Source organism: Jaculus jaculus, chromosome X (genome assembly GCF_020740685.1).
Source record: "Jaculus jaculus isolate mJacJac1 chromosome X, mJacJac1.mat.Y.cur, whole genome shotgun sequence".
NCBI classification, from domain to species: domain Eukaryota; kingdom Metazoa; phylum Chordata; class Mammalia; order Rodentia; family Dipodidae; genus Jaculus; species Jaculus jaculus.
Window position 1 is genome coordinate 75,846,466 of NC_059125.1, and position 15,587 is coordinate 75,862,052.

General features: G+C 37.2%; 1 protein-coding gene across 1 annotated transcript in view; it reads right to left on the bottom strand.

The window, feature by feature from the left end:
* LOC123456542 (protein SET-like) overlaps nucleotides 1-2,920 on the bottom strand; it is a 48,759-nt gene extending 45,839 nt beyond the window's left edge. The window contains exon 1 of the mRNA XM_045139895.1: nucleotides 2,826-2,920. Within this exon, the coding sequence (XP_044995830.1) occupies nucleotides 2,826-2,920 (95 nt within the window). The remainder of the gene's footprint in view (nucleotides 1-2,825) is intronic.
* Between the last annotated feature and the right edge of the window lie 12,667 nt (nucleotides 2,921-15,587).

Below are 15,587 nucleotides of genomic sequence, written 5' to 3' on the forward strand. Positions count from 1 at the left end.
TAAAGTGTCAAGAGATTTTTTTTGTTTGTTTGTTTGTTTTAGAGAAATGGCATCAGAGCACAAGAAGACAAACCAGGTAAGAGAAAAACCTCTTCCCTAGATACAGAGGACAAAGGGAAGAAAATAATTTTCTGTATATTTGGAAGAATAAAATATTTACTTTCTTGCAGTTTTCAGAGAAATCTCTGAGATAAGTTTTCAAGTAAGCATTGGGAAAAGATTGCACATAACTTTTAAAGTGACAGATAAAATTGTGTTTTTGTATAGTGTGGTGTCTTGAAGAGTATATACATCTATCATAGATTAAGGAATGAGAACATCTAGCTATCTAACATATTTCTGTTTGGCACTTAGGTTAAGGCTCCACTGTGTGAGTTTTCCTTGATCTTTAAATACTGTTATTATATTTTCAGTTAGGGAAGGTTTTGGTTATTCCCTTATATGAATTATCATGCTGCATATCAGAATACCACCATAATCTATGACTGTGTAAGTCCCCAAAGCAGGTGTTTTTAGAATAGGAATGAACTGCCTTGGAAAAGAAGTGATGTCTTGGGAAACTTGGATATGATCTTGCTTTCTGAAGAGTTTTGCCAATAACTGCAGTTCTAATCTATGGGCAGAGATTAATTTATTATCAAAACCAGGTTATTCCACTGGTCTTTAGGTAACTTGAGAAGTTGAAATGAGCCCACTATCATGCTGTTGATTCCATTCACTTTTGTACAAGAGGCATGAAGAGTAGTTTCTGGAATGTTATTATTTTGGGGGCTATTCATCATTTACTAAAATGAACTACTGACATATCCTTTTTAACGGAGTAGCATGACTCCTTTAGGTACATCACTATGCTCAACAAAATGGGTCTTCCCTAAGCTGGAGTGATGGCTTAGAACTTAAGATACTTGCCTGCAAAGTCAAAGAACCCAGGTTTGATTCCCCAGGATCCACAGAAGCCAGATGCACAAGGTGGCACATGAGGCCCTGGCACATCCATTCTCTCTCTCTTTCTCCCAAATAAATTAAAAAAAAAAAAAACTTAAAAAGGGTCTTCCCTGAAGCTTTTCTAAGAATTCTCCTGGGTTGCAGAGATGGGTTAGTGGTTACAGTGCTTGTCTGCAAAGCCTGAGGACCCATGTTCGCCTGTAAACCGGATGCACAAGGTGATGCAATCAGACAAGGTCGCACATGCACACAACGTGGTGCATGTGTCTGGAATTCCGTTACAGTGGCTGAATTCCCTGGTGCACCAATTCTCTACCCCCCCCCCTTCCTCCCTCCCTTCCTCCTTCCTTCTAGCTCCCTCTCATAAAAAAAATAGGGGCAGTCTCTTGGGCTTGCCTCAAAAAAAAAAAAAAGTATTCTTTACTCTGAAGATACACTTGGGTTTTGTTAAACCTGAGAAACTGCCTTAGCAGAAGCAATGTATTTATAGGGCTTGAATATGAGTTTGGCTTAATTTTTGTAATGTATGTTATTATTTTAAGACTAACTGACACCTAGAGAGTAAGCAGGCTAATTTGATACCTAGCACTTACACATTTAAGTAGTAGGTCACTTGACTAAGGAAAAGAGCTGTTGCCCATTCTTTCAAAATTTGTCATCACCTAATTGCTTCTAGTGATTTGGGTCAGTTTTACCCATTCACAGCCAGTATTACTGTCATCAACCAATGTTTTATTGCATATGTACTTAATGCAGACCACTGTGTTCAGAAAAATGGGATTAGAATGGTCCTGCCCTTGAGGACCTTATAGCCCACAGAATCCTCAAATGATACCTGCCTTATCCAGTTATATGTATATATATATATATATATATATATATATATATATATATATATATATATATATATATGTATGTATGTATGTATAATTGCCAACTTCTACACTTATAGACAGCAAACCATGGTATTTCCCTCGCCTCCCACACTCTCCCCTTCATAACACTGCTCTCCATCATATCCCCTCCCTCCCTCCATTAGTCTTTCTTTTAATTTGATGTCATCATCTTTTTTTTCATGTTATGAGGGTCTTGTGTGGGTATTGCTAGGCATTGTAAGGTTTTGGATATCAAGGCCAATTTCTGTCTGGACCGTTGTATGTATGGAGTGGTACCCTTCCTTTGGCTCTTACATTCTTTCCACCACCTCTTCCACAATGGACATGAGCCTTGGAGGGTGTGAGATGTTTCAGTGCTGGACACTCATCCGTCCATTCTTTTCAGCACTATGTTATCTTTTGGGTCATCCTAGTGGTCATCGCCATCTGAAAAGAGATGCTTCTCTAACCAGAAGTGAGAGTAGCATTAATATATGAGTATAAACATTAAGAGTAGTGATTTCAGGGCAATTTGGTGAAAGTATTATATGCATTTATCCAGATAAGAGCAGGCTTTATACTCCTAAGGCTCATGACCTCCCCTGCCATAGGCTTTTGATTAAGTTTTCAGTACCAGGCATGGATTCCCTGCCATAGAGTGGCCCTTCAGTCCAATTAGAGAGCTGTTGGTTTCCCCCAGAGCAGACATGCCACTATTGCACTCATACAGTCATTTGGCCTGTCTGGCCAATCTTGAGGCTTTCAGTGTCCACCGTTTTCATCGCTGATGACTACTGTGTCCTATAGAGCTGTATACAGTGCAGCTTTTTCCAGCTTTCAGATGTTAGCCAGTTGTTTTGAACCTTCTATTACTCTCCCAAATCCTATAATATCTCATTGTTACTCTTTGTACTAAAGGAGAGAGCCAAAAGTTCGTACAGATAAGAGGGTGTCACAAATGTTGATTTTGTAATATTATTTTCTAACAAAGGTAGTCTCCATTACCGTTTTGCTGGTGTAGAACTGACAATACATGAGATCAGCACTGGCTTTTCTAGTAAAACTTCTATTCTGGTGATCAACCAGGTATCAGTCACCATCCTTGTATTTCCCATTTGTTACTCTAACTTCAAATGAGAGGTTGTGACCAGTGTTAAGTCTTAATGATGTATACTTATGAAGTTAAGAATGAATCATAATTTCATAACTAAATTCACAGATAGTGATGACTATATGACAATGTTATTTGTTTCTGCTTCTGTTTAACCATATTCTCTTATGTGCTTAAGAAAACTGGCCAATTTTTTTTTTTAATTTAGGCTGTCATGTTTTAGCTAGGCTTATTCAATTACCTTTAAATGATGATATATAAATGTATAGCCCTTCTGAAATTTTTTCCTTAGAGCAAAAAGTAAATAGTACAATATTGTCATTATTCTTTACCCCCTTCAGTTACTAAGACCAGCTAAACAGCAGTTGCACTAATAGAAATGTAGCATAGTTTTACTTAAAACTATTTGCTTTTTAAATTCAATTTGTATGCCAGAGAAAGGCCTATATGCAATAGTGTTATCTTATGATTGTAGAACAGTGGTGATCTTTTCGTTAGAGGAGTTATTCATGTGTGACCAATTAATATCCATGAAAAAACCTTGTCTACACTAAGATAAATCTTCAAAGTCCTGGACAACTGAAAACTATGCTTATTACACTAAGGCATATAATTCACCATGCATTGTCTGATGTGAGACTGCAGTTATTTTAGATATCGCATCAGCTATATAGATACTCCAGTTTTTATGTAGAGTGCATTTCTCCTGTGTCCTATGAGAATGTAAAGTTCTTAATTAAAAAAGAAACTTAAAAAAAAATCAATGACACCATACCTGATTTTAACCTATACTACAGAGCCATAGTAACAAATACAGCATGGTACTGGCACAAAAACAGACATGTAGATCAGTGAAACAGAATAGAGGACCCAGATGTAAGTCCAGGTAGCTATAGCCACCTGATATTCGATAAAAATGCCAAAAATACTCATTGGAGAAAAGACAGCCTCTTCAGCAAGTGGTGTTGGGAAAACTGGATAGATATCTATAGAAGGATGAAAATAGATTCTTCTCTCTATTCATGCACAAGAATTAAAGTCCAAATGGATTAAAGACCTTAACATCAGACCAGAAACTCTGAAACTGCTAGAGAAAAAAGTAAGGGAAACCCTTCAACATATTGGTCTTGGCAAAGACTTTCTGAATACAACCCAATTGCTCAGGCAATAAAACCACAGATTAATCACTAGGACCTCATGAAATTACAAAGATTTTGCACTGCCAAGTACACAGTGAAAAAAGCAAAGAGGCATCCTACAGAATGGGAAAAAATCTTCGCCAGCTATATATAGGGTAGAGGATTAATATCTAGGATCTACAAAGAACTCAAAAAGTTAAATGATAAGGAATCAAACAAGCCAATCAAAAAATGGGCCATGGAGCTAAATAGAGCATTCTCAGAGGAAGAAATACAAATGCCATATACGCATCTAAAAAAGTGTTCTATGTCACTAGTCATCAGGGAAATGCAGATTAAAACTACATTGAGATTCCATCTCACTCCTGTCAGATTGGCCACCACCATGAAAACAAATGATCATAAATGTTGGCGGGGATGTGGAAAAAGAGGAACCCTCCTAAACTGCTGGTGGGAATGCAATCTGGTCCAGCCACTGTGGAAATCAGTGTGGAGGTTCCTAAAACAGCTAAAGATTGATCTACCATATGGCCCAGCTATAGCACTCCTAGGCATATACCTAAGGACTCATCTCATTTCCTTAGAAGTATGTGCTCAACCATATTTATTGCTGCTCAATTTATAATAGCTAGGAAATGGAACCAGCCTAGATGTCCCTCAACTGATGAGTGGATAATGAAGATGTGGCACATTTATACAATGGAGTTCTACTCAGTGGTAAAGAATACTGAAGTTATGAAATTTTCAGAAAAATGGATGGACCTGGAAAGGATTATACTAAGTGAGGTAACCCAGGCCCAGAAAGCCAAGCACCACATGTTCTCCCTCATATGTGGATCCTAACTACAGATGATTGGGCTTCTGGGTGAGAAGGAAAATACTTAGTAGTAGAGGCCAGTATGTTAAAAAGGAGATATAACGGGAAGAGAAAGGAAGGGAGGAAGGTACTTAATAGGTTGGTATTTGCTGGAGCCTGCAGGCTAAAAGGGTTCAAGCCTGATGGGGAGTGAGGATTAAGGAAATACAGAAGAAAGAGTGAAAGCATGGACCCCAGTCCAGGGCTGAAGCAAGGCCTCAAGCCAGGACTAAAGACATGGTTTATTTCACAACATTCCTTTTTATATCTTTTTACAGTTTTTCCATGGACAAAGATTTTATGAGCTTTACAAGTTCCTATCAAAAAACCTTCCTGTTACAGTGTTTTTGCATTTCAATGATTTCTCAGTACAAAGGACCAGCCAAATGGCTGAAGATACCTAATCTTGCTTACAGGTAGGCTGTTATGGTTATGCTAATGTCTTGCTGCCAGAAGCCCAGGGCTATGGATACAAGTCCAGCCAAAATGGCTCCGGACAGGTATTGTATATATGTAAGTACAATGATTGAGATGGGGAGGTAATATGATAGAGAATGGAATTTCAAAGGGGAAAATGGGGGGGGGAGGGAATTACCATGGGGTATTTTTTATAATCATGGAAAATGGAAAATGTTAATAAAAATTGTGAAAAGAAATAATAAATTTTAAAAAATCAATGATCCCAAATTCTTCCGAAGGTAAATTTTCTACCAACAATGATCACATATACCATATGTATGTGTATGTGTGTTTGTGTGTGTGTGTGTGTGTGTGTGTGTGTGACAATAGATGTACATAACTTAGTAAAGACATTGCCAGACAGAAGGTACCCTAATATATCCATATCCCTTTCCACCCCTTTTAAATGAGATTCTATTACTGTTTATAACAACAAATAAAATAAGTAAAATAAATGTAAGATACTGTATTAAATGAAATGGCTTTCAAAATGAGTTCAAGTAAAATGTGATTTTTATTCTTCATTCTGACTTATACTCTTTTAAATATTTTAATATTAATTAGATTATTGAATAACATTATTGAATAAGGCTGGGCTTCCTGGTGACATTCAAATTAAAAACATTTATGAGCTTTGGATATTTTTACTTGCTTAAAAAAGGAGAAAGGTTGGAGACATGGCTTAGCAGTTAAGGCACTTGCCTGTTAAGACTAAGGACTCAGGTTTGATTCCCCAGTATCCACGTAAGCCAGATGCACAAGGTGGCATATGTGTCTGGAGTTCATTTGCAGTGGCTAGGGCTCTGGTGTGCCCATTCTTTCTTTCTCTTTCTATCTCTCTCTCTCTCTCCCTCTTTCTCTCTCTCAAGAAAATAAAGATAAAACTATTTTTAAAAGGCCAGGCATGGTGGTGCACACCTTTAATCACAGCACTCAGAAGGCAAAGGCAGGAGGATCACCATGAGTTCAGGGCCACCTTGAGACTGCATAGTGAATTCCAGCTCAGACTGAGCTAGAGTGAGAACTTACCTCAGAAAACAAAAACAAACAAAATATAGTTTTAAAAGGAACAATGATATAAGGAATATAATATATAACAGTAATATAATTTTGTATAATCACCATATTTAACTTTTTTTTGGTGTTTTGAGGTAGGGTCTCACTCTAGCCCAGGCTGACCAGGAATTCACTATGGAGTCTCAGGGTGGCCTCGAACTCACAGCAATCCTCCTACCTCTGCCTCCCGAGTGTTGGGATTAAAGGTGTGCACCACCATGCCCAGTTCATGTTTAACATTTTTATCTATTTCTTTTTCATTTACTTTTTATTTTGAGAGAGAAAGAGGCAGAGAAAGAAAGAGAGAAAGAGAAAAAATAGGCATACCAGGGCCTTCAGCTGCTGCAAATGAACTCCAGATACTTGCACCCCCTTGTGCATCTGGCTACTTGGGACCTGGTGAGTAGAACCTGAGTTCTTAAGCTTCATAGGCAAGTGCCTTAACTGCTAAGCCATCTTTCCAGCCCATGTTTAACATTTTAAGTAAATCACATATACTGGGTTTTGGCATTGTTCATAAATCTTACACTTAAAAGAAAAAGTGTCATGTCTGCACTCAGTTTCATAGGACAATTGGACTGAATTTTACTCAGGGTTCCTTTTTCAATGTGGACTTGTAGAAAACACATAGATTGATAACAATGTGAAATATGTGATATTTTATCAATTTGAACACAATAGACAGGTTTAAAAGTTTCAAAAATGAGCGTGTCACTTTTCATAGAACAGTCATGTAAACATTATGTTACTTTAACATCAGAGGTAACTGTACACATAATTTATTTCTTTCTAGATTATAAAGGAAGACAATTTTAATCATCTAAACTAAGGAAATCTTGGTAAAAAAAAAAAAAAAGGCTAAAAAACACAAAAATAATTAACCAAGGCTGTATTCTAATAAAATTATAGTGGTTTCTATAATGGTGGGATGCAATGAATGATATGTAATACATCAAAAGCCCATGATTCTTTCCATATGGATTCAGTAGATTTAGCTTCAAATATCTAAGAATGGAACTTACAGTTTGCAAACGTCAAAAATGTTTAAGAAGAAAAGAGCATCCTCTGTAGTTTTAAGTACATATGTGATTCACTTTACTAGAATAAATAGTCTCAGGTCCCACAGGTACTCACAAATCATATCCTGAAAGCTCTGGTTATAGTGTGGAAAAACAGCTTTAAAACCTTTTCTATTACAAAATGAACTGCAGTATCAGGATTTTGTTTTCTATTTAAATTTGTTGATTTATTTTTTTCTCAATTTTTATTAACATTTTCCATGACTTTAAAAAATATCCGATGGCAATACCCTCCCTCCACCCCTTTCCCCTTGGAAATTCCATTCTCCATCATATACCCTCCCTATCTCAATCAGTCTGTCTTTTATTTTGGTGTCATGATCTTTTCCTCCTCTTATGATGGTCTTGTGCAGGTAGTGTCAGGCACTGTGAGGTCATGGATATCCAGGCCATTTTATGTCTGGAGGGATCACATTGTAAGGAGTCCTACCCTTCCTTTGATTCTTACATTCTTTCCACTGCATTAGACCCTGAGCCTTGGAAGGTGTGATCAAGATGTTACTCAGTACTCCAGTCACTTCTTTCCAGCACTATGATACCTTCTGAGTCGTCCCAAAGTCCCTGCCATCTGAAAAGAGAAGATTCCCTACCCAAAGTGAGAGTAGCATTAATATAAGGGTATGAATATTAACAGAAGTGCTTACTGGGAAGTTTTATAAGCATAGTATATACACTTATCCAGACATCATCAGATGTTACACCCCTAGGGCTCATGACTACCCCTGTTTTAAGTTTTCAGTATTAGGGATGTATTCCCACCCCTCATGGAGCGGGCCTCCAGTCCATCTGGAGGGCAGTTGGTTTCCACCATGATAGATGTGCCACTATTGCACCTGTTGGCTCATTTGGCCTGGCTGGCCAATTATAAGGCTTGCAGTGTCCACTGTTGAGTATCTTCACTGGTTGTGTCTCTTTCTCCCATTGAACTGCATGTAGAATGGCTACTTCCAGCTTTCTGTCAGCTGGTCTACATGGAGGACGTTATCAGCTCAGTTCCAGCAGGATTTCTCAGTGGTCTTGCAGCCCAAGTATGTGTAGTCTTCAGGAATAGGATCTTACCATCAATTCGTTGTGGGAAACCAAGGGCCTCGGCAATGGCCTATAATGTTTTAGGGGCATCAGGGGCTTCCCTGGCCAACAACTCACTGGAAGATATCCCATCCCTGGCACTGAAAATTTTCTAGTAACAATCTATGGCTCCTGAGTGTTCCATTGTCCAAAACCAGAGGATTCCATATGATTTATTTATATCCTCTTAGATTTTGATTAGCCCTCCCTCCACCTTTCCTTTACTCAATCTCTTCCCCTGACCTCACTTTGGGCCTTTTCACCCCTGTTAATCAATTCTTGTACTTACATATATACAATACCAATCTATTAAGTAGCCTCCTCCCTTCCTTTCTCTTCCCTTTCTGTCTCTTTTTTAGCTTACTGGCCTCTGCTACTGAGTTTTTTCCTTTTCACACAGAAGCCCAATCATCTGTAGCTAGGATCCACATTTGAGAGAGAACATGTGGCGCTAGGCTTTCTGGGCCTGTGTGATTTAAATTTTTTGAACTGAGTGAAACATTTTTTTTTTTTTTTTTTGCCAGAGGACTAGCTGGTTTTAATAAACATGCATAAATTCATTATTTTTTTCTTTTCAAATGATTACATATTCATATAAATGTAGTAATTTAAGTATGCCTTATTCATAAATTGATAGGATTTTGATGTGTCAAAATCATTTTACAGGTATATGTTAAAGGATTCTTAAGATTGTTTTGTTAGGGTTCACATTACATCCACAGAGGCATATTATATTAGACCTCTGTAGAAGGGATAAAAAAAAAATCCCAACAGTTAAGTGCTGATAAACAGCAAAATGAACACAATCTCTCCACCTCTTCTCAAGGTCTGTCATCTCTCACTCAAACAAAATGAAATGTAAGTTTAGAAATGCTACAGGAAGTTTACTTTCAATATTGAGAATAAAAGTGAAATTGCAAGAGTGAGATTTATTATAAGTTATGACTCTATATGATAATATATCTCAGACAAAAATATTTGGAGAAATGCATTCTAGCTTCATAATATCCACAATCAAATTCAAAATCCCAAAGTGTTTCTTTATCATTTGATACATTTTCATGGAAATAGCACAATTTTAATCAATCTATTCCTAAACCTAATGATATATAAAGGCATTCTTCTTGTTACCAGTTTCACATGGACAAAATAACCTAGCTTATTTCTCAGGGGTCACACTAAAGAAGGCACTTGCCTGTAAAGACTAAGGACCAAGGTTTGATTCCCCAGTACCCACGTAAGCCATATACACAAGGTGGCATATGTGTCTGGAGTTCATTTGCAGTGGCTAGGGGCTCAGGTGTGCCAATTCTTTCTCTCTGTTTCTCTCTCGCTCTCTCTCTCTCTTTCTCTCTCTCTCTCAAAAAAAAAAATAAATAAATAAAGTTAAAAATATTTTTAAAAGGCCAGGCATAGTGGCGCACACCTTAAACCCAACACTCAGAATGCAGAGGTAGGAGGTTCACCATGAGTTCAAATGCTATGACTTATGTGGATGATTCTTTTGTTTAGAGCAATGGTAACAATTTCCATACATGGTATTCAACATGCCACACAAAGTGCGTTGGGATTCTACATTACCAGTATTCAAAAATATAGTTCTTTCCATAGTAATTTCTATTAGATCTCAAAAATATTTTCTTAGCCGGACTTGGGGGTGCACACCTTTAATCCCAGCACTTGGGGGGCAGAGGTAGGTGAATCGCTGTGAGTTCAAGGCCATCCTGAGAATACATAGTGAGTTCCAGGTCAGGCTGGACGGGAGTGACACCCTACCTCATAAAACCTTAAAAAAAAAAAAAAAGTATTTCTTGAATTCCTTGCAATTTCCAGGTGTAAAATGTCATGGTAGTGAGACAAGAGAGACTTAATATGACTCATTTTCTATACAATTCAAACAATTAAAGTTGATGTTTTAATCATATAATTTAACAATTGAACATTAATTTCTTTGGTCGTTTGTTAAAGTTGTTACTCACTTACTTGTTTTTCCATTTTGTTGCAAATTTAAAATGAAACTATTATTAGAAAGACACTACCGCCATCTACTGTTGAGGTTTGGAACTACTTCAAACTATTATATACAAATAAATTGTACAATCCCTATTATTACAGCCAGAACTTGTGGCATACGCCTTTATTTTTAGCCCTTGGAAGGCTAAGGTAGGAGGATCACTATGACTTCAAAGCCAGCCTGGGGTAGAATGAGGCTCTGTCTCAAAAAATAAAATAAAATAAAAATAAAATAAAAAGAATAAGATCATGGTCATTATCATTACAAAAAATTGGAATTTTAACATGAATAGAAAATTTAAAATGGGTGAAGAGATGGCTTAGTGGTTAAGCCGCTTGTCTGCAAAGTTTAAGGACCCAGGTTTGATCGCCCAGGACCCACACAAGCCAGATGCACAAGGTGGTGCATGTGTCTGGCATTGGTTTGCAGTAGCTGGAAACCCTGGCATGCTCATTCTTTCCCTTTCTGTCCGAAATTAAATAAATAAATAAATAAATAAATAATTTTTTTTTAAAGAAGGAAAATAAAATTTAAAGTGGTGTGTTTGTCTCATGACTTTTAGAGTCTGAGTGGTAAAAATAAAATAACTAGCTAAAACCCAATTTGCACATTTTTTGTTAAGTACAAATAAATCACTAACAAATATATATTGTTTTCCGTGGTCCAAAAGATAAGAATAAAATTACAATCCCCAAGACCAAATGGACCTATCATAGAGAATTTGCTTACCATGCAGGAGGCCCCACAAACACACACTCTTCAAGGAATTTTCTTAAATGTTTTTGAGATTCTTGAATTTTTTTAACTAGTAAAATCTCTCCCAAAATTTCAGGTATCTTAAAGTACTGGATTTTTGTTGTTGTTTGCTTTTGTTAAAGTTTTCAAAATCCAAATTGATAATTGTCATGTTACAACCATAAAATAACACAGTCCATATTAACATCTAATACACTTATTATTATATAATGTCTTTATTTTTATGGATCCTTTTTTTTCACCCTGGTCATATACTAAACTATATTTGAAAATCTCCCAAACTAAGGCCAGATGACAAAGTTGTGAGGAAGTTTAGGCTACCCGATTTTTTAGATGTTGTAAGAGATTGTAACAGAAAGACTGGCTTGCAATTTGTGAGCATTTGAGGGAGGCACTACTTTCTTGCACAGTGAATTTTCCCCCAGTCACTTAGCAAATTTGGCATCAACTGAGACTACAAACACATTCAAAAATAGCATTAGAAATTTAATTGGCTATTGGAAATATTTCACATTCCTATTTATTTATCTATATTTTTATTGAAAACTTCTATACTTACAGATAACAAACCAGGGTATTTCCCTCCCCTCCCCTGCCCTCCCCCACTTTCTCCTTCATAGCTCGGCTTTCAGTCATATCCCCTACTTCTGTCCTTTAGTCTCTGTTTTAGTTTTATGTCATCATCTTTTTCCCCTATTATGAGGGTCTTGTGTGGGTATTGCTAGTCACTGTGAGGTCTTGGATATCGAGGCCAAATTCTGTCTGGACAGTTGTATGTATGGAGTGGTACCCTTCCTTTGGCTCTTACTTTTTGCCACCACTTCTGCAATGGACCCTGAGCCTTGGAGGGTGTGAGATGTTTAAGTGCTGGACACTCCTCCATCCCTTCTTCTCAGCACTATGTTGCCTTTTGGGTCATCCCAGTGGTCATCGCCATCTGAAAAGAGATGCTTCCCTAACCAGAAGTGAGAGTAGCATTAATATATGAGTATAAATGATAAGTGCAGTGATTTCGGGGCAATGTGATGAAAATAATATATGTATTTATCCAGACAAGAGCGACTTTATACTCCTAAGGCTCATGACCTCCCATGCCATAGGCTTTTGATTAGGTTTTCAGTACCAGGCATGTATTCCCTCCCATAGAGTGGGCCTTCAGTCCAATTAGAGAGCAGTTGGTTTCCCCTAGAGCAGACATGCCACTATTGCACTCATTCAGACATTTGGCCTGTTTGGCCAAACGTGAGGTTTCCAGTTTCCACTGTTTTCACCGCTTATGACTTCTACCTCCCATAAGACTGCATACAGTGCAGCTTTTTCCAGCTTTCAGTTGGCTGGGCTACAGGGAGAAGGTTTTCTGCTCAGCACCACCTTGATTTCTCAGTGACTTTGCCACTCAGGCATTGACATCTTCAGCAACAGGGTCTTACCATCACTTTCTCACAGGGAACAAAGGGCCTTGGCAATATCCTGTAATTTTTTGGAGGCAACAGGAACCTCCCTGGCCAATGAATCACTGGGAAGTATCCCATCTCTGGCACTGAAAATTTTCTAGTAACAATCTATGGCTCTGGATGTGCCATCATTTAAAAAAAGTAGATTTTCATATGTCTTATTCAGAATATCTTGAATTTTTATTGACTTTCCCCCCATCTTTCTTTTATTCAAGCTCTTCCCCTGACCTCACTTAGGCCTTTCCCCTCCTTGTAATCTGTTCTTGTACTTACACATATACAATACCATCCTTTTAAGACCTTCCCTATCCTCCCTCTCTTATTGCCTTTTTCTAGTTTATGGTCTCTGCTACTGATTATTGGCTCCAGATTACACACAGGTCTATACATTTGTAGCTAGGATCCACATATAAGAGTGAACATGTGACATTTGGCTTTTTGGGCCTGGGTTACCTCACTTAGTATAATCCTTTCCAGATCCATCCATTTCCCTGCAAATTTCATTTTTCTTTACTACTGAATAGACCTCCATTGTGTAGAAGTACCACATCTTTATTATCCATTCTTCTGTGGATGGACATCTAGACTGGTTCCATTTCTTATCTATTGTGAATAGAGCAGCAATAAACATGGTTGTGCAAGTATATCTAAGGTAGTGAGAAAAGTCATTAGGATATATGCCTAGGAGTGCTATAGAATCATATGGCAAATCTATTTTTAGCTGTCTCAAGTACCTCCACACTGATTTCCACAATGGCTGTACCAGATTATATTCCCACCAACAGTGCAGAAGGGTTCCCTTTTTACCACAACCTCACCAACCTTTATTGTTATTTGTTTTCTTGATGGCAACCATTCTGATGGGAGAGAGAAGAGAGATGGAATCTCAAGTTAGTTTTTATTTGCATTTCCTTAATGGCTAAGGATGTAGAACACATTATTAGATGCTTATATGTCATCTGTATTTCTTCTGGTGAAAACTCTCTATTTAGTTCCATAGAACATTTTTTGATTGGGTTGTTTGATTTCTTATTGTCCTGTTTTTGGAGTTCTTTGTATATTCTGGATATTAATCCTCTGTCAGATGTGTAACTGGCAAAGATTTTCTCCCATTCTGTAGGTTGTCTCTTTGCTCTGTTCACAGTATCCTTTGCTGTATAAAAGCTTTGTAGTTTCATGAGATCCCAGTAGTTGATTAGTGGTTTTATTTTCTGAGCAATTGGGGTTATATTCATAAAGTCATTTCCTATGCCAATATGATAAAGGGTTTCCCCTAACTTTTCTTCCAGCAATTTCACAGTTTCAGGTCTGAGATTAAGGTCCCTGATCCACTTGGATTTGATTCTTGTGCAATGACAAAGACCTATTTTCATCTTTCTACATATAGAAAGCTAGTTTTTCCAGCACCACTTGTTGGGCTGTCTTTTCTCGAATGAGTATTTTTAGCATCTTTGCCAAAATCAGATGGCTGTAGCTGCCTGGATTAACATCTGGGTCCTCTATTCAGTTGCATTGATCTACATTTTTTGTCTTTGTGCCAATACCATGCTGTTTTTGTTACTATGGCTTTGTAATATAGCTTAAAATCAGGTATAGTGATACCACCTGCCTTATTTTTGTTGCTCAAAATTCTATTTTTTTTTTCCTATTCCTGTGAAGAATGCCATTGGAATTTCAATGGGGATTGCATTAAATGTGTAGATTACTTTTGGCAAGATTGACATTTTCACAATATTGATTCTTCCAATTGAAGAACGTGGGATATGTTTCCATTTCCTTGTGTCTTCTACAATTTCTTACCTGAGTGTCTTAAAGTTCTCATGGTAGAGATCCTTCACTTCCTTAGTTAAGTTTATTCCAAGGAACTTTATTATTTTTTTGAGGCAATTGTGAATGGGAGAGATTCCCTGATTTCATTCTTTGCACATTTGTTGTTAGTATATATAAAAGCTCTGATTTCAGTGTATTTATTTTGTATCCTGCTACATTGCTAAAAGTGTTTATAAGATTTAACAGTTTGCTAATAGAGCATTTAGGATCTTTTATGTATAGAATCATATCATCTGCAAATAATGATAATTTGATCTCTTCCTTTCCAATTTGTATCCCATTTATGAGTGTCTCTTGCCTTATTGCTATAGCTAAGACTTCCAGTACTATATTAACTAAAAGTGGAGTCAGTGGACACCCTTGTTTTGTTCCTGAATTTAGTGGAAACACTTTGAGCTTTTTACCATTTAGTATTATGTTGGCTGTAGGTTGGTCATAAATAGCTTTTATTATATTGAGATATGTTCCTTCTAGTCCCAGTTTCTGTAACACTTTTACATGAAAGGATGTTGGATTTTGTCAAATGCTTTTTCTGCATCTATTGAGGTGATCATGTGATTTTTGTCCTTCAGACCATTTATATGATGTATTGAATTTATTGATTTGTGTATGTTGAACCATCCCTTCAGCCCTGAGATAAAGCCAACTTGGGTGGGGTGAATAATCTTTTTGATATGTTCATGTATTCTGTTTGCCAATATATTGTTCAGAATTTTTGCATCTATGTTCATGAGGGAAATTGGTCTGTAATTTTTTTTTGTTCTGTCTTTGCCTGGTTTTGGTATGAGGGTGATGCTGGCTTCATAGAAGGAGTTCAGTAGAATTCCTTCCTTTTCTATTTTATGGAAAAGTTTGAGAAGTGTTGGTGTCAGCTCTTCCTTGAAGGTCTGGTAAAATTCACCAGTGAATCCATCCAGACCTGGGCTTTTTTCAGTTGGGAGACTT